General features: G+C 35.8%; 1 protein-coding gene across 6 annotated transcripts in view; it reads left to right on the top strand.

Moving 5' to 3' along the window:
* The window catches only part of LOC124787972 (actin-binding LIM protein 1), a 355,811-nt gene that overhangs the window by 319,934 nt on the left and 15,344 nt on the right, over positions 1-20,533 (top strand). For 3 of the 6 annotated variants that reach the window (XM_047254984.1, XM_047254983.1, XM_047254981.1), the window contains 3 exons: positions 7,940-8,009; positions 10,990-11,030; positions 17,411-17,605. In XM_047254984.1, the coding sequence (XP_047110940.1) occupies positions 7,940-8,009; positions 10,990-11,030; positions 17,411-17,605 (306 nt within the window). Of the gene's footprint in view, positions 1-1,312; positions 1,411-7,939; positions 8,010-10,989; positions 11,031-17,410; positions 17,606-20,533 lie in introns of those variants that run through there. The other 3 variants (XM_047254982.1, XM_047254986.1, XM_047254985.1) reach the window with 3 other exon arrangements.

Here is a 20,533-nt window from a genome sequence, read left to right as displayed (position 1 = left end):
AAATTTATTTTATTTTTTGAACACCTAATCTCAAATTTAAGTAGTCATTTATGATTTTTACAGCTAATATTTTAAATTTGCATTTGGTAAACAGACAATCAAGTAGTCATCGTTGTGTCACTCCAAAAAAGATTGCAAATTCCTAAAGTTGATGCTACTGAGGTCATCACTCTGAAATACTAAGTGGATATTGTAAACAATTATGCATCATTACATTATTACTGAAGAAAACAGCCCATACTAATGACTTTGACTATTTTCAGAGCCAAACAGTGAAAAATCTGGTGTGAAATAACAATAACAATATGAATTAGGATAGGTTGCTACTCAGCACATACTGAAAGCACTGAGTGGCAGACATGCACATTCAAAAACGGATTGCCAGATAATGTCCAGCTATTGGTAAAAGTCCTCCATCAACTGAACACACACACACACACACACACACACACACACACACACACACACACCACCACCACCACGAGAGATAGAGAGAGACTGAAATATCTTTCAGTATAGCTACACCGAGTTTCTCTTTTGAAATTTTTATGCTTTCAAAATGCCATCATAATTATCTCTGCCACTGTTGCAGATTGGGGTGGGGGGAGCAAAGGCGTAAAACATCAGTCTGCCCCTAACCAAAGTGTGCAAGTCAGGATAAAGTCAGGGATTGCATTGTTGCCAGTTCCAAGGGACAGTTACTATAGGGAATACGTGTGCTTTGTGTTTGATGCAAACAAGTATCCCACAAATTACATCTCTTGCTTGCTTGTGTAGAATTTCTCACTTACCACCAGCATGAGCCACGGCAGTTCACAACAAATAAGATAAAAATTCATTAAATAACTGGTGTCCAGGACAAGCCTGAACTTGACCACCATTATTCGTGACTGCAACTATACTTTCAGCAACCTAATACAGAGTGGGAGGAGGCCTAAAGAGGCAGCAGAACAAACATTTTGTGTTAGAAGATATAGTTTTTTGAGCCAAAATCACTCAGAATTTATTCATTGAAATATATGCATGTAGCATATGAACATTCTGTAGGCATGGATCCCATAAAGTTTAAATTTTTGAAGTTTTAGGTGTAGAGTCTCCACTCTTTCCGTGTTGATGAAAATATGCTCACAGTTTCGTAAAATGAAAATTGATATTTCTAATTAGATTATTTCCAACAAAAATACACATTTTGATACCAAAGCCTGCTCACTGAACTGGTGACAGCGGCAGCAGTAGCAGCTTTGTCGGCATCAAAAGTAATGAATATTTGTTGGTGCATTTGTGAAAGTGTCCAGTGTTTGTGTGGTTGTAGTTGTAAGTGCCCTGCGCCACGTGCCGAAGCCTGGCTACGGTCTTGCACCTCGGTCTCACACCTTCAGCAGCACAGGTGGCAGTGCGTCCAACATTGGAGTAAGTTAAACAGCTGTTATCTTAAGAGATCTGCTTCTTTTTAGCCTTGTACAGTATCTCTAGTTAAAACATTTTGCCTCTGGAGCAGTGTATAATTATTAATTCATTCTCATTCTGTGTACATTATGTGAAAATTTCAGTATTATCGTAGTTTGATTTCACTAAAGGTTCTCCAGACTTTCTCATGTAAATCTAGAGATTTCAGAAGTGAGTTTAACAGGTGAAAAGAGCTACAATATGAATTTGCATGTGTAGTTTACCTATGTTAATGTAAGTTCATTCTCTTGCTTTTTGCTGTGTAAGTTTGTTCAGAGACGACGTAATAGTTGGCCTGTTTAAGACATCGGAATAATTTGCAACTTTTGATCATAACGTCTGTGGCTTCTTTGATGTATGAAAGTTTGTTACCATAACGTGCCATAGATAGTATGTTTTCTGGTGTCCAGTTAGTTTGATAATTCCATCCATCATAATACAAATTGAACACACAAAAACATAGTGTGGATCAAACATTCTGAGAAACACTGTCAAAAGTCACATAATATATCATAATCATGGTTGACTGTAAACCAATACATTCGTGCCAAATGATGTCTTTTTACACTACATCACATATTCTCAGTTATAATGACAGTATATTAGGATGCTCGGCTAAAATGACAGAGGTTTCTATTCCAGATTGTTTATGCTGTTACTAAATCAGCTTTCCTGTGTGTGTGTAGGTGTTTCTTTTTTTTTTATTGCCATTAATATGACGTTCTGTCATTGTTAATATCCATACACAGAATATTACTTGTGGGAATGTTGCCCAGTCCCATCATAACTGAGACTTCTAGAAGAACATTTGTTTGTGTCGATGTGTTCATCACTCCATTAGGTTTCACATGCAAAGAATACTTGTTAGCTGCTTGCACATCAACCCTGTGTTTTGTGAACATGCTTTACCTGATGACAGTCCTTGTGACAGCTTTATTTTCTTCCTGACAAATCATATAGGTATGATTCCTGTAGAGAATATTTGTAATGAGTGAAATAATGTTGGCAGATTCTGTTAGTCAGAAAGCTTATGTTGCATGAATTCATAATGAAACTAAAAAAAGTGGTACATCCAAGTATCAGGTTGCAAAAAAAGCACCAGTAGGAGGCTTTTAACGAGAAAAAAAATACAGTTTCAAATATAACATTCAAATTTTCTAAGTGTCCTTCATCAGAATACAGATGGGGAAAAGGATAATGATAAGACATGTTTGCAGGTATTGAAAACCAGTTTCTCCAAATGGGGAGCAGGAGTTATAGAATACACAGGAAATGATTAGTTCCTTCAATAAATGTAACACATCAACAGAAGTCAGTAGACAGGGTAGAGCATACTTAGTTTTTTGTGTACATATAGATGAGAATCTTAATTGGAAAATTCATATTTTGGGTCTTCTAAAGCGACTAGGTTCAGCAACTTTTGCAAACTGAATAATTGCCAATTTTGAGGATATAGAAATTAGTAAGCTAACATACTTTGCATACTTTCACTCTCTGATGTCATACGGATTAATATTTTGGGATAACTCAACACTTAGACAAAAAATATTCACTGCTCAAAAGAAATTGGTTAGAATAACATGTGAGGTTCATAGTCACACATCTTGTAGGCATTATTTTAAAAGATTGGGAATTCTTACAACAGCTTCACAGTACATTTACTCACTAATGAAATTAGTTTTCAACAACATGAGCCAGTTTAAAAACAACAGTAACATTCATGATTATTATACCAGAAAAAAGAAAGACTTAAACTATCCTTACTCTACCTATCTTTGGCGCAGAAAGGAGTAAAATATGCTGCTATAAAAATTTTTGACAAATTACCAGATGAAATAAAATGTCTGACAGGCAGCAGTAATAGCATCAAAAATAAATTGAAATTGTGTATTTCCTTGACAACTCCCTCTATACTGTAGATGAGTCCTTGAATAGGAAAAAAATAAATATTTGCATTTCTTGTGCACTTGACACATTCCACATCATAACGGCTACCACACTGTGCGATTAATCAAAGGAACACGCAACCAACTAACTTACTAAGGAGATGTAAGTAGTGGAGAAGCGTTAGGAAGAGAGGTAAACTTGGAGAGAGAAAATATATGCCCACAAACCAGTTCTTGAGTTGTAAGGAGAACTTCAAATAGGCAGAGTTGTTGGGGCAAGGGACTTAGGAAGTCTACAAATTTTCTTTGTTTTCAGTAACTTTGTATTTACTATTTCATTTTTTGTTCCTCATCTGCATCCCAGTGAAGTAGTACCTAGAAATTTTTTTGCATTCAACAGTATTTTTGAACTTTTTTTACGTATCATCCCTGTTCCATTTTCCTGTTTTAGCAGATACGAAATATTTCCAATTCAAAATTGATGCTATATCTCAGGAAGTGTTATGTCAGTTGTTGTAATAAATGAAGGAACACCACCTGGATGACAATTTTGTTTATTATGAATACTGGTTTCAATTTGGTCTGCAGATCATCTTATGATCTAAACTGGAAAAGGAAAAAGAGGTGACAATATACGAATTACAAAAGTTTAATACAAACAGTACCATCAAAGGTAACACAACTAACATCAAAACCTCATTAACATTCTACCTAACCCATACCTGGTGCCACAAGGTGCAGTGTGTCAACAATAGTACAAATGACATAAAACGAACATAAGAATATAAAGGATGCAGTGGAGAAATTTTTTTATGGTGAGTCACATGACATGTGCATAAGTCATTGGCCAGTACATTGTTACAGCTTAAAGAAGATTATTACATTATAAAATAAAAAAATTAAAAAATCATGTTAAAAGTATATTTTAGTATTTGTGGTGTGTTACGAACTAAAAGATAAAACATAAATGGAAATTGTACATAATATGTTTTTTGTTCTTCTTCGTATATTTTGTAGGACAGTGCAGAACTAACACACACACACACACACACACACACACACACACATAATTTTCATTATTTGAGTCCTCAATCTGTTGAAATACAAATAAACAAAACTACTGAGGACTCTTACTGTAAGATAAAAATGGGAAAAAGGGATTTGGTTACAAAAACAATAATAGCTTCCAGCAAACAGTATTACTACATGTTAACATTATATTAACATATGATAATAGTGTGAGGAAATTGTGGCAGGGCCATCTACCATACCGGGTTGAGTGACGAATGATCCATTAGCATGTTTATGCATCTCACGGGCTTCAATGTGCACCAGACACCTTTGCTCTATGGCCAGCTAACATGATAAACATAACCACATTAGCAGAATGAGGGATACCATCAAATATTGTATGTTTATTACAAAATGTTTAAACAAGAACGAAAAATGTGCAGTGTACAGTTTACTGTAATCGTTTCCTACATTTGTATTTAATCTTTTATTTTGTAACTTTTCATACACATTGAAATGTATTAAGTTTACATTTTTTTAATTTTGTAAGTTATTGTTATTACACTGTATCATTGTACTAGCCATTGATCTGCCCACAAGTCACATGATTTAAAAAAAAAAAAATTTCAGTACATCCTTTGTCACTTTTGTGTCATTCGTAACATGACAAATGCATCTTGTGACGCCAGTATGATGGGTTTCTGATGTTTTGATGTTCCCTCTGGTGGAACTGTTTGTAATGTTAGACTTTCGTGATTTTTATTTCGTAGTTTTATTTTTTCCTATTCCATTTTAGATCTGAAGAAGATTTTTAAGGCAGATAAAAACTGATACATGGTAATAACAGAAATTGTGATCCAGAGTGTGTTTTTAATTTATCTGTCTGTGTCATATTTTGAGTGGTATATTCACTAGTGTTGAGTTTGACTTTCATCTCTTACCTCCTTGGACATATTCTACTCTCTGTTTACTCAATTTATTCCAATTTTCCAGGCATTCAAGAAATTTTTGTGTTTACACAAGAGCTAATCTTGACATAAGCAAATACTGGTGCATCTACTACTCATTGTCCACTCTGTTGGATCGATTAAACATACGTAAATATCTTCAGCCACAGACTCACTTAAAGCCATTTTTCAGAACTGATGCATTTCACTAAATGTATGGAAATACAGATAATTGTAAAATAGTCAGTACACATTTGTTATATGATCTTGCAACAATGTTGGTCACTATTGGCTAATATTAAGGAAGTAACAGAAGTTTTGACATTTGGATTTGGAAGCCAACCACAACTTTAATTCAAAGAACTGTCACTCAAAACTTAAAATTCTTATACTATTCAGTGGATTTAAATTGTGTACACATTAAGTTATTCATTCTTAATATTCCCAATGCATCAGTTCTTCAAGAATGAATAATTATAACGTACGCTGTTATTGCTCATGGGTTAAAGTCTTTTTGTTGCTTGTGGGTTGAATAACTCATTCTTTGCCTCATCAGTCAGTCATTTCCTCATCTTGCTTATGAAGCAAAATTTGTGATCCTAAATTGCCAACGTGTCAGACACCTTAGGTAACAATCATTTTATGTCTTAGCAATGTAACAACTTTGTAGACCAATACCTTTGTAAACAGTTGTTAAATGCTATTATTTGTCTGAAAGATCCTTGCACTTTAGATTTAGCAGGTTATGCTGAAAACTCTCCCTTATTGACTGCCTCTTTCTCCTGTGTTTTCATCAGTGATCACTGTTATCAGTATTAATCCCATGAAGTACTATCGATAGTTTAAAATCACTAACTGATTAACTCACAATATTTTCCTTTAATAATTGATACTATTGTCAACATTCAGTCTTTTTTTCTGTTCTGCTTCTACAGAAATAATACAGTTTGGCCGAAGACTATTCAAGGAGCAGAGAAAGAATAACATAGCCTATGCCACTTGGAGGGTTGTGAGAGGGGGATGTTTACTTATTTCTTGCTTAGTACAGACACCCAACGGATGCACTCACCTTGTACTAATTAGCAGCTACAGTATGAGTAAGGCGGAGAAGTATCAAGGACCTGCGAAAGCGGATTATATTGACATTCAGGTTTAAACACACTTGTTACAGTATATACTTCTCAGCTGACTTGCAGAAGCTTGCTGTGGACTATGTAAGTGTGACTTCAACATCGCTTGTACGGATAATGTTGACTGCAACCAACTTTCATGTGTGGAAATTAATAAACAGATTGAAAAGTAAGTGAAGGTGTCTTCAGATTTACACAGATGTTTTGGTAATGGCAGTAAGGATACAAAAACCGTTGCCAGTGAGCTAGCAGTAGTTTTGGATACTGTCAAACATAATATCAGCATACTGAAACATGAATTGTGGAAATAAATTATCAAAGAAGTTTTGCATGATTCTAATTTGGCTAAGATGATGACATGTGGTCATACTGAGGCAGAAGCAATTGTGAAAAAGGTTTTGGCTTCAAGAGGTGTTCAGAACTCAATTGAAATTTTGGAAAATCCATCTAAAATAAGCAGGTTTTTCTCTATTGCAACCAATGCATCCAACTACAAAAACAGAAAGATGTTCCCTTTAGTTGTAAAGTGTTTTTATCCTGAAAACATAAGAAGAAACAGGTGTGTTGGCTTGTTGCATAGGCTGATGAGAAAGCTATTGATGTTCTCTCTCTGATCAAGTCTTCACACAATTTTCATAATTTAGGTGTAAATAACCTCATGGCATACTGTGTAGATAATGCAAGTGTGAACTACAGGAAGCATAATTCTGTGTTTAAACTGCTTCAAGAAGACAACAGGCAATTGATGAAACTAAATGTTGAAATCACATATTGCACAAAGCAACAAAACTTGCATATGATGTGTTAGATGTAGGTACTGAAATGTCCATCTTGAAATATATGGACCTTTCTGTATCACCTATTCCAAGTAAATGTGAAGTAGTTGTGCAGTTGAGATTTATTTCAATTAAATCTCCCTTAAACCTCCTTCCACATCATGGTTAGGTGTCGGTCATACCCCTTAAAATCGTGATCAAATTTTGGTCATCCAATAATACATGGACATGGGCCACACAAAATTTTCCTTATATGTGACCTTTTGAGTACCATGTGTTATAATTATTTTTGTTTATTTGTGTTGTAGATTAATTCTGTGTCTAATAAGTAACTTTCATCATAAAATGGTGGACACCCCCACCCTTCTTTCTTTTCCAGTTCAGTAAACCCTGCAGATTTTCCTTCATTTAGTGTGTCTTCTAGTCCCACATTCATCATTTCATTATCTGGATTAAGCTCATTAGCCTTAGGATACGTCTTTATCTCCCCAGGCCTTCCCCCTTCACCTACCCCACACGTATTTTTTATTGTTTATTTTTCAATAATTTGTGTGCTTTTGTTAGTGAATTCAGTAGAAGTAGAACATCTGTTAACTTTTGGCAAGACTGTAGAAAAAAGTTCACCATTTTATGGGTTAACAGTTGCATTTTTTTATGTAATTTATGTTAATTTTGTGTGAAAGGAGAGCAGCACCTAAATTGCAACAATAATGTTAATTGATAGAATGTGTCTTTCTTTGCAGGGTGATTTTTCTTTTAGTGGGCTTGGTGAAAAAACACACAGCACAGAATTTAGTAGTGGGAAATCTGATAGTAAGTACCTCCAGCTAAAATAATTGGCCATTATTATGTTTTTTTTTCTTGTGGTATTTGTCACGGTGATATTAGAGATTTTTCATTATCAATCACACAGATAATGATGATGTAATTTTACCTATTAGATAATGAATTTGAAGCTCATCTTTGTTGGAGACAGATATAACATAACATGGTGTGCAAATGCATGAATTTGAAAACATTTTAATTTTAACTAATATAATAAAAGACCACAGCCATTTATTCATTTCTGTTCAATCCAGTTTGTGCCTCATGAGAACAACTGCAGTATTTCTGTGATGGTGTTTTGTGATACTCAAGAATTATTATTTTTTTTGGGGGGGGGGGGGGGGGGAAGGGAGGGAGGTAATGGAGTTTTTTATGTCTGCCAGTGGCTGTTGTGGTTAAGTAATAATAATAATCTGCATAATATAGATGAGTAGTTGTCTATGAAAATCTTGTCCATTATCAGTATCAGAACTGTCTACAAGGAAGGAAGTGGGGAAAAATGAAGTTAACACCAATTGCAGTAATAATTAATTTTTAAGCATAACTGGCTTTGACACTAAAGTTATTTTGATGATACTGTTGTTTCATATTCTGTTGGGACATAATCATAAGGCATAACTGCTTTCTGGTAGTATTAGCCCATTATTTCATCTGCTCATACAATGCCCTTTTGAAACCTTTACTATGCTTGAAGTAGTGTAGGTAAAGTAATCTGCTGTAATAATAATTTTAAATATCTATTGTACACACTTCTAATTGACTGTAAATACCCACCTGTTTTCTATTACTTTCAGCACTGTTTTCTGAGAGTTTATTTTAATGATCAAAGTAAAAAATTGCTGCTAGTGACAGTTGCTATACTATTTCCTCTCCCATATCTTTAAATAATAAGCCTTTCAAGGATTACATACCTCCATACTGGCAAGGTCTACAGTAAAATTTTTTCAGTGATAAACTACACTGGTTGGCAATGAAATTATTTTTAAACTTAAAAGGTTTTCTGCTGTATTTTTTGGTTCTGATTTAAAGTTAAGTTCTTAAAATGTTCAACTACATTAAATGTTTATACAAATTGAAGGGATGCAACATTTAGCCATTCAGTCAATTATAATAATGCCAATATTGTTCTTTGATATTTTGCAATGTAACCTACTAGAAAAATTCGTTTTAGTTTATAGTCTACAATACAGCTACCTCTGTGAGACAGCTGTGCAAAAGTAGACAGTCACTGGACTGTCAGGCCAAGTATAACACCCAAAGCAATAGGGGGAAAACATACTGTTTGGTTCTTTGGTAGATATAAAAAAAATAAAGAAACTCCTGCCTCCACTTCAAAGAAATTGTGAAATTATCAAACAGTTTATTAAAGCACTACCAAAAGATGGTGAAACATTAAAGTTGTTGCAAGATGACTTCAGAGGAGATCTGAAGCAAGACAAAAAGAAGGGGTTTTCATCAGTTCTGACATTCAGAAAATAACAAAAACAAAATATTTGAAAATAAAATGAAAGGCATTGAAAGATCAGCTTTGATTTTCTTGAAAGAAGTTTTCAACAAGTTCCTCAGCATCTACAAAGACCCCAATTATGAGAATACAGTAAGAAAAATAATGGATAACTTCAAAGTATTTGGTGCCTTGGTGAGCTTGAAGCTGCACTGCCTGGACTCCAATGCAGAAAATGTAAGTGCTGTGTGAGAGGAACCGAGAGAAAGGTTTCACCAAGTGAATAAAGAAATGGAGCTGCGGTATCGGGGTCAATGGGATGTCAGCATGGTAGCTGATTATCCTGTATGCTGCACAGGAAGTGTCCTCAGGTAGTGCACCAAAGAAAAACTTCTAAACATTATGTTGAGGGGGAAAAGAAGAGACATTAATATTTATACATTTGGATTAGTAGTGAGGGACGTAGTACTTCAATATAATGTTAAGCATTACTTAGTTTAGCATGCATTTTTCTTTTCGTGTGTGTGTGTGTGTGTGTGTGCGCGCGCGTGCATGCGTGCGTGTGTTTGGGGGGGGGGGGGGGGGGACATGCGCACATATTTAAAATGAATTTTTCTGTATCTTCAACATTACTTTGTGAAAAAGGGTTATGTTTAAGGGACAATAGTCTTGGTATTCCTGAAGTTAGGTAATAAAGAAAAATATGGATCACCTAAAATAGTTTTAAAAAATTATGCAAACTATAAATTTGTAGACTTGTGCTACTGACATTGTAAGTGGTCCATAGGATTTGATGAAAGTGAGTCAGAAAGGTTGCCCACATCTGTGTGTTAAGCTGTGTGTCAGTTATTTATTGTATAAGTTATATTATTGATGAGGAGACTTAATAATCATATAAATACAGATTAGAATAAATTCACTTAATGTAAACAATTTTCTTTTTATTTATGTATTTTAATCTTACAACAAATTGGTCATGATTGTAGTAATTTCCAAATGCTGTGCACTGTTGCTTGAAAGGACTATAATAAGATTGCATGTGGGTTACTTGCATAAGGTTTCAGATTAGTCCCTTTCATTCAAGGCACACCATGGAGAATATATATTTCACATTATTTGAGTATTTATCTTCAATAGTGTAAAGACCTTGACATACAAGAACATCAGTTATGGAGTGTTCTGTGTACTAACTTTCTGAGATTGCTTAAATCAAATTTATATGGATTGGTGATAAATGGAGAATTTAGGAAAGTTATTGTAGAGTAAGCCCTCTCTTTGTTTTGCTTAGGAGTGGCATTCCTTTTTTTAGTCTGAGTTGCAAATGGGTACACACCAGTAGCTATTTGTGATCATAATTTTGGAGCCTGAGGAAAGTAAATATTTACAGTACAAAGATTTTTGTAATTTTGACTTAGTAGTAGACTTGCATCTGTAGCTTCTTGTAATAGATTTGAGGTAACATATGTAAAGTGCATTGCAATAGTAATGGCTGTTGGTTTGACAATTTGCATTTTCTCCTCCCAGTTTCAGCAGGCTCCATTTCTGAGGTGGACAGGCGGGCATTGGTATGTATCATCAGATATGTTGTTGTGGGTCTGTGTATCATTGGTGGCATGGCAAAAGAACCTGTAGTGTAGTGGCTGAGCTCTTGTGTTCTTACCTATGTCCCAAACTTCTGTTTATTTCTGTTTGCCTTTAATGTAAATTTTCTGTGGATTTTTGGTTGGACTTGACCTCTCGCTTCTTCCAGAAGACACCAAACGCATTTTCTTCTAATGTGTGTTACCTGTAATGGGCAAGCCTGTGCATGTAGTGTAGCGTTCCTGCAGATTTGATTAAAATTTCTGTATTTTAAGCTGTGTTTCATCAGTTCCTACTATTTAGCACATAAAATGATATCTTCCAGTGATTAAAAGTAGATTAACCGAAGAGGATAATTTTAAGTATAAATTGTTGGTATTCAGGAGGTAGTTTGACACAGATAATTGGTCTCCAAAAGATCAGTCCACTTGAACCAAACAGTGCACTGATTTTAGTGGATTTTAAAAGAAAAAGAATTTGGATTGTGTTTTGAAAGAGAGAACTTTATAAAAAATTTATGATGGTTTAACGGTGAAGTATATTTGTACACTACTCAAATAGCAGTTCAAATTTTTGTATGAAGAGACTGTGCATTGTTGTTTCTATGTACCTCACAAGATCTTTGAACCAATGAAACCCAGCTCATGGGGTGTAAGCAAAGGGAAAAACCGTAAATTCAGAAGATCAGATTTGAACAAAGGAGAGGGTTAAAAAAAAAAAAAAAGGAAGATTGCAGTGTGAACGAAGACGAATGAGAAGTAACTAATGTGCTTGAATTTTTAGTGTCGCAGTTTCATATGTTGTTCACAGCATGTGTTGTGTTTGGTCATAATTGGGGTTCTAAATACCTTGTTCTTTCCCACGTTGCTTTTTTTCTGTGTCTAGTCTGATTACAACTGCAACTGTTGGGTCTTAAAGCTCAAAGCTCATTTTTTATTTCTAATTGCATGACTCAGTGTAAACCTGGTAGGCTTAGTTTGATCTTTGTATGTGAACAATATTAAAGCAGTATATTAAAATAATAAATTATTAAATTGCCTGATTTTTTTTTTCCAAAATTATTGTCCCCAGGGAAAATTGCATAATTTGTGATGATTAGTACAGTTGCTCTTCTTCTCACCACCCCCCCCCCCCCACCCCCACCCCCAATGCATTCTAATTTTCATTTTTGGCATGTTCTAAATTCTCTGAAATTCTAGATAAATTTTCCAAATTTATCTGTAGATCGTATGATAATAGTGTGAACTGGGATGTACAAAAACCATCTTTATTTTTATTTTGTGTTCTTGTGCACGAGTTAATGTTTATTTGTATCTACAAAGTTCTTCCTTCAAAATTGTGCATACTTTTCTATACTGCCTGTTTAGATCATGGAGTGAATAGATCTGTGAGAGTGCTTGTTTTAACTTCTTATTTGTAACTATGATTATTGTAACGTATTTACCTTCTTCAATGACAAGCTGTTGAAATACCCGCTGTTTCCCTATATACAGCAGGAAAATGACCAGAAATTGAACACTTTCTTTGTGTAAAAATATGTGTAGAATTAGTTACTATCCTGTGAAATTTCACCTTGTGTATAACATTCTTTCCTCTTCGTTTTTTAGCATCAGTGTCACCCATGTAAGAATGGTAAGCAATGGTTGAAGGAAATCAGTGACACTTGCTGTAACCATTGCTTCACTCTGTGATTAAAGCAGAATTTACTTGTTCAAAAACAATGGAAAGTCTAGGTTGAAATAGCACTGTGCAAAGGATAGAGTGCTACTCACCTTGCAGAGAAGGCATTGAGTAGCAGACAGGCATTATGAAAAAGTACAGGGAGGAAAGTACATGCTATTGCTGACTTCAGAAAATTGAGACTTAACACCGTAATACAGGCTTAACCCAGCAGAAAACAACGTTGAAAGTGTGAAAACATGTAATCGCAGTAAGTGTACAGCACCACTGCTCAGGCACAACAAGACACAGGGACTTCATCTTAAAAAGATTCCCATCAATATTCAAATAAATATCAGTTTTCTTAAGTTTTCGAGTCGGCAATGGCATATGCTTTTCTGGTTGAACAGTATGTGTGCCATGAGAAGTTGTTACAGTAGATATTTTTTCATTGTGAAGATGGTCCTTGATCAAAACCAGTAGTGAATAAATGTATTGTAAGACAGCGCAGTGTGTAGCATGCATTTCTCTATGTATATTAAGGCTGTTGACAGTTTTATCAGTTTTTATGCCTGTCTGCAACTTTTTTAAAAAAATATAGCGTTTTGGTCTTTCACAGAATTAGTTACCAGTGTTTCTATTGGAACACTGTAGCGATTATTTCCAAATCCCATACTAGATGTTTCTATCTGTTGCTAGCATAATTAGTCAGAGACCTTAAAGAATTAATGTAAATAAATGATGATGAATTATTATGTTTATTCAAACTTGATATTTATTGATGTGTATGGTAGAGTTTTACAAGTAGATATGTAAAGATTTCAGATGTTTTCTAAAAATTTGAATGTTTCCAGCTCTTGAGATACAAAGCAATATTTGTAATAAGCTCTGTATTATTCTATGATGTTGTTCATAAGAAAATACAATTTTGAACTTCGTATCAAGAGAATATTGGAACTTCATTATCAGCAATGTTCTAGTTCAAATAATGTAAATATGAGGCGGTAATTTAGCACTGTTTCAGTTATAGATTGAGGCTGATTTGCACTGATGTTGAGCAACAGGTGGTACTTTCATTAGTAAGCAAATTGTATCAGTGTATTTGACTTCATAGCTGCTGGCCCAATTTCATCATTCAGTCTGTACATACTAAAAGTGATGCACCCTAGATGTGAATTTACTAGTTCTTGCTGGATGGTATCCCTTAGTTATTTAGATCTAAATTAAAACATGCACAATTGCAGAATATCAGCGCAGTTATCTGCCCATCTCTGTAGGTTAGCATAACGTAAATTATGATTCCACCCATGTGCTTAGGGACTTCATCTTAAAAAGATTACCATCAATTCTCAAATAAATATTGATGAGACATTAAATTTCAATTTTCCTTCCTTCCTCAAACAATAGACTGTGCAGGAATTTTAAATGTAGTTGCATGTCTTAGGTTCTGAGTAGCAGCATAACGGAGAGATGTCTTGGAAAAAAGGCATTCACCAAAATTAAATAAAATTTTTGTTTTTGTAGTACCTTTCTCATTTTATTTTCTTAATCCTACAGTGACACACATATTGCACAGTTCTTTTTCTTTCCACATAGAACTGTTATATATTTGTGTCCTGTATCACGCTCTTCATTAATTTCAAAAAGAACATTTCATTTGAAAATAAAGTGACAATAAATTGTCTATTACACATAGATAATAAGTCACAACTCTTCTCCTTCATGTTCCAGAGGCATTGCATGAGGTACAGGTGAAAATTCTGTATTGATTTAAAAAGAAATAAAAAAAAGAAAAAGAAAAGGATGATAAATAGATAATGTCAAAAGTCTTTCCATTTTCGATCTGCTATTTTTTTTTTTTTATAGATCTTGTGTTTCTTGGGTAAAATGGTGGACCCGTATCTCTTTGAAAGTTGTGAAACAATACACAAAATCAGCAGTAGAGGGATCATTGAGTAACAGACAGGCATAATGAAAAGACTGTTCAGTGAGTATATGTGCTACAGGAAGGTAATGAAAATAAACTGCGAGAGTGAAGAAGGAAGTGTGACCAATTTGAAGGTCTGGGAATAATTATATTGGCAGGAAGAATATGGGACAGAAGATGCTATATCAAGAATCCATGTGGTCATGTAACTATATGTTGAGCATGTATGGTTTGGAAGACGACAGTAAAACGTATGAAAGAAGAGAAAGATAAGAAAGGGCACTAAGTAAATACATGAGTTAGAGATTAGCAATGGAGGAAAACAGCACTGGGCTGTGGGACGGAAGAAAAGCCGCTGGGCAAAATCAACAATGGAAAGGCCAGGATGGTATAACAACAGTTGTTGTTCCAAATACACAAAATCAGTTGTATATTTAAAACAGTCCAAACATTGTTGAGAAATTTGTTTCAGTTTTTTGTTTTCATCAGTATTTAACATATGTATCACCCACTTTACTTAAAGCTCTCTCAAAGGAAAGTCTTCATTTAAAATATACTGTGCAGTTTGTGTTAAAAAGCTTAGTGTGACAGCTGATTCTGACCTCAGTAATCACCAATTGGCCAATATCATATAGTACACATTCTCAGTTTTTTTTTTTTTTTTTTTTTCATGGTTGCAGTTTTGAGAGTCATTTTCACATGTACGATCTGCAAGAGAAGTAAGCCAGGCCCACTCCTAGTTTGCTAAAACTGAAGGAAGAAGATAAGCAGGCTCTCACACTTTCACAAACTCTGGATAAATTTGTAGAAACTCTGTATAAATTTGTGGTGCTACTAAAATCAGTAGCCAATTGAATGAAACATGTTCAGCACTATTACTTGAAAAAGCATATAAAGAAATCTATTCCATAGATGTTTACTTTTATAAATTAATGCACCACATTTAGCAAAAATACAAAAACAAAATTTCATTGATGTCAAAGCTAATTCTGCACCATTCAGCAAACTTTCCACCTTATCTAGGTTTGCACATGAATGAATGGTTCTGAGAAATGTAGATCATAAGGACATGGATGCCATTGTACTTACATGGTGGAATTTTCCATCATCTCTTAATATGATTAGAGCATTTCAGAATTTCACTAGTCTGCAAATATCTGTTTTCTGTCTCAAAGAACATTGTTCAAGCACTGAAAGAGACCATACACGTTTGTAATGCCAGCACTAACACTTCAGTTCATTGTCAGCCAAACGAACCTGAAATGAACACTTATTTTGTTGGTGTCTACGGAAGCACATAAAAACTTTCTGAAACAATGTGAAACCAATATGCACTGAGGAGCCAAAACATTATGAACCCATGTCTAATAGTGTGTTGGTCCACCTTTGGAACATAGTACAGCAGTGATTCTTTGTGGCATGGATTTGAAAAGTCCTTGGTAGGTTTTTAAGAAGTATGAGGCACCAGATGTCTATATGCAGGTCACATAGTTCCTGTACATGACAAACCAATTATATGTGAGTTCAGAGCTGGAGCCCAGTGGTGTACCAGGTGTTTTCCATTGGGTTCAGATCAGGTGAATTTGGTGGCTAAGATGACATTGAGTTCATTATCAGGCTCCTCAAACCACTGTATATTCTGGCTTTATGACACAGACAGTTATCCTACTGGAAGATGCCAATGGGGAGAACATCAGGCAGGCACGAAAGGATGCAGGCAGTCCACAATAATGTACCCGTAGTCCATGGCTATCATTGTACCATAGATTAGTACCACTGGTTCCGTGGAATCCCAAGTGAATGTCCCCCCTCCCCTCTCTCCCACTGCTGCTGCTTAAATAATGTAATATTGCTCCCACCAGCTTGCATCCGTGGGTGCATGTCTCAAACTGCTCTTTGCCTATCATGCCATATGGGGTCACAACCATTGACCTGGTGTAACAAGAAGTGTAATTCATATGACCAGGTGACATGTTTCCATAGATTGATGGCACAGTGTTGATGGTCTTATGCTCACTGCAATTGTAATTTATATAGCAGGAAAACCTCCAACCTGCACACGGTGTGATGAGATATGGACTTGTAATTCAGATGCTCATTTCCAGGTGCCCTGCCATAACAATCTGCCCATTGTCAGAGTCCCTTATCTTGGTGGATTTTCCTGTTATCGGCATGTGTCATCACAAAAATGTTTCCCATTTCATCTCTGCTCCATTTATTTACTTTCTAAATGTATCATGTGTCTGCAGTGCCATGAGACTGCATTCTGTCTTATGGTGGGCAGTGGGCATATAAAGTCTTGGCTCATCAGTGTGTAGTCTTATCTTTGATATTGTAGGGCATTAATGAGGGAACACAAAAACAATAGAATACCATTGGCATGATGACAACTTAAGGGTGGAATGGAGGATGAGGTGATTGTGGTGGCGTTACTGACGATATGCTGTGTTGCACAAAATACCCAGTTCTTCCAATAAAACTTGAGTGGAGACACTGCTTTTGGAATTCATTCAACTGAAAATCTAAATGCAGACACAAAGTGTGTATGTTCTGTAGTACTCTCCTTATCTTTTAGTTAATTTTTATTACTAAGCAGTAAATGTTTAACCGTAGCGGGATGTGATAGAGTAAAAAGAAAGTTCAAAATCCCCACTAATAGGTTGCATTGTTACTGTAAATAATGTAAACTATAGTCTTGTTCAATAGAAATTATAATTTAATGAGAAATAATTGTTCTGGTGTGTCAGAGACTGAAGAAAACTGTGCAACTTTTTTCAGAATGCTGATCTTCCTGTTTCTACAACCTTCGCTGGGGGTCTTCGATATGCAGCTTCGTACAGTCCACACCTCCGTCGCTCATTACCAAATATGGCTCATCCAATGAGTACAGAGCCAGCAAAAATTTACCCATATCACTTGCTTCAAATTACAAATTACCGGCTTCCAGCAGATGTAGATAGACTCAACCTAGAGGTATGTGTGGTTTTTCCCTCTTGTTCAAATACATTATATCTATAATAAAATAGCCTATTACATATTTCTTTATTGTCATTGGAGAGGTTATTTTTGTACAGTGTTTATCAAACGAAAGGAACTCTGCAATTCAAAGTAGTGAGAAAATATTTCTACTCAGGAAGTGGCAGTAAACATATGTTTCTCATATGTTTCAACCATAACAGATTACCATTTTCCCATATTTGTTGTCCTTGTCACAAAAGTTTTTTACACATTTTAATTTTTCGTTGAATTATCATGTGAACAATACAGTCTGAACTGCAGTAATGTTGCTACATAGTAGAGACAGTGAAGTGACAGTAATCAGCAGCTAGCCACCAGATTTTTCTAATGCTGTCAAATAGGGCAAGGAAATCCCTGAGTGCCCATCAGGGCTTCTTTGAGCAGGTGTAGTTAGTATAGGCTACACAACACATAGACCAATTGTACGCATTCTATTCAAGCATGAGCCACTTGCCGATACCTGCCGGTGGGCACTTGGTCAGGGCTGAATGACTGCGCAGGCTATGGCCCATCCGCCTGACTTCTGTGCACCAGCAGTTTGGCCACCACTGCCTGTGGGTGGGCATTTTAAGTGGAGACATTTGTTATGGACATCGAAAAACTTTTGATTGCTGTTTCCAGCACAAGCACAATTCAGTTTATTACAGTTCACTGTTCTGATTATGTTGTTTGCATGGAAATCTCTCTTCATTCATGTATCTCCAGCATAAGTTTCCTGATGAAGAAGTATTGTCCATTTCAGAGAATTCAGACACAAAATCAGAAATTGATTATTTTGATAATGGCAGTGATTAAGTGCCAGAAATAGTACCTTTGTGAATGAAGAGGACGTGATACAGAAGGGCGTGTTGCTCCCTGTAAGTGAAGCAGCCCATGTACTTAATGCCGTTCAGTGGATTGGCAGTTGCGTTATTGCTTTTTGATTTCCTAAACAATTTTACTTTAACTACAGATGCTGGAAAAAATAATTACATTGTTTATTTGCCCACAGTGAAATTTTAGAGATGTTACTCCAGTGAATGATGTGTGATTGCACATTTTGTGGATTACACTGTGGAATAAAAGAATGCTGAGAACTTAGCAGGTCTCTCGTGTTAACAACTGGCTGACACCAATTGAACTGTTAACCAGATGTCCATCATTTAGTAAATGGTGGTGTAACTCAGTAGCTCCTCCATTAAAAATGTTGCCTATGTTCATTTTGTTGCTGTATCAGGCAATTTGTGACATGCTAATTACAAAAAGATTTACATGATTGACAGAATTTAATTTCAAAATGTTCATTAAAAATTTCTAGAGCATCATGTAACAGTATTGACACCACAAAATCTGTGACAACACTGAGTCTCCCATGGCTACTGCCACTGGCACTTAGGTAAAGTTACAACCACGGAATTCATGTTATGTACTAGATCATTACAAATTACATTAAAATTTTACAATTCTGGATTGGTAAATAGTAAATGCACACGCATTTTTGTATGAACTATTGTGTGTGATAATAATTTAACAGAATTTCATAGGCTAACTTGCATAAACGTAACACTGTACTTGCCTGAACAAGGCTGTACATAAAAATATTAACAAGTAGCTTGGTTGATAAAATCCCAAGCTGTCTTGTTTCATATGAAGAGCATTGGTACCAAACAGCAAAGTTACATGGGTACTGCAGTTTGTGACAGAACTGCATCGATCTGTTTGTAATGCATCGTCCAATTCTGCTACATTACACAGTATTGCACGATGGCCACTTCTAATTGCAAGCAGCTGTGGGACAGATTCATCGGTATTGCAACAAGTATGGAGTTGAGGTTGATTTTTTATTATTATTATTATTTACCTGTCATACAGCACTTCCGTGATTGTGATCCTGGTGCCGGTCGAGGGTAGTAGTAGGTGGTAACACCTGCTGAAATAGTGGAATGCTGAGGCAGCCCGATAGTGGCTATGGTATCAGTGCCATACCTGACACAAGTCAGAAGTCAGCTGCGCAGCGGAGCGAGGTTTATGGCTGGGCTGACAAGTATCGTCCATGGCACAAAGTAGCTAGTGAGAAGTGCACAGGCTGTCAGAGTCAAACCCAAGAGCCTTGGAGACTGGCTGGGGTGTCAGCCAACAGCAGGCACCATGTTGTTTCACCTCAGAAGACCCAGTTTGAAGCCTGGAACCAGCGTGACTAGCCAACAGCTCACAGATAGGCAGTTTCGCCTATTGGTGTCACTGCTCAGTGAGTCAGTAGCAGCTTACCTGCACATTTGGCTGATGACTGGGACAGAGACTGTGCCAAAGTGCAGGGAGGATTTGTACTTGCTCACACTGTATGTGTTACAGCAGTAGCCAGGCACTCATAACATTGGACATAGACATAGGCTATATGAGCTCAACCGAGATTAAGAAAGTTCCTTAGGTCAAAATTCTCATTACTGCCACTCGGTGCTAGCATCCATTATGCTGGAACAACTGTTTGCGCTATGTTCCCATCCTTTTCTACTCACAGCTTGGCAAAGGAACCAAGTATGGTGGAACCGAAGTTAGCATTCAGGTGGGTTAGAGTCTTCAATGGCAGGATTTAAAAAGGATTATCAGGTAGGTGCAGCAGAGGCTATGTTAAGTTCAGAAACACAGTCCCTGTTATTGTTACTGGAAGCTGAAAAGTTGGTCTCAAGATGTCACTTTGAGTCCCTTTCACAGTATGTCTGAAAGAATCTGCATAAATATTCAGTCAGATCTAGATATGATTTCAAAGTGGTGCAGAAATTGGAAACTTCCTTTAAATGTTCATAATGTAATTGTGCACCACACAAAATGAAAAAAATGTAGTATCCTATGATTATAATATCAATGAGTCAGTGTTGGAATACGCCAACTCGTACAAATAATTGG

This window comes from Schistocerca piceifrons, chromosome 3 (assembly GCF_021461385.2).
Source record: "Schistocerca piceifrons isolate TAMUIC-IGC-003096 chromosome 3, iqSchPice1.1, whole genome shotgun sequence".
NCBI classification, from domain to species: Eukaryota; Metazoa; Arthropoda; class Insecta; order Orthoptera; family Acrididae; genus Schistocerca; species Schistocerca piceifrons.
Note: the sequence above shows the minus strand (reverse complement) of the source record. Positions and strands in the feature narration are given on the sequence as shown.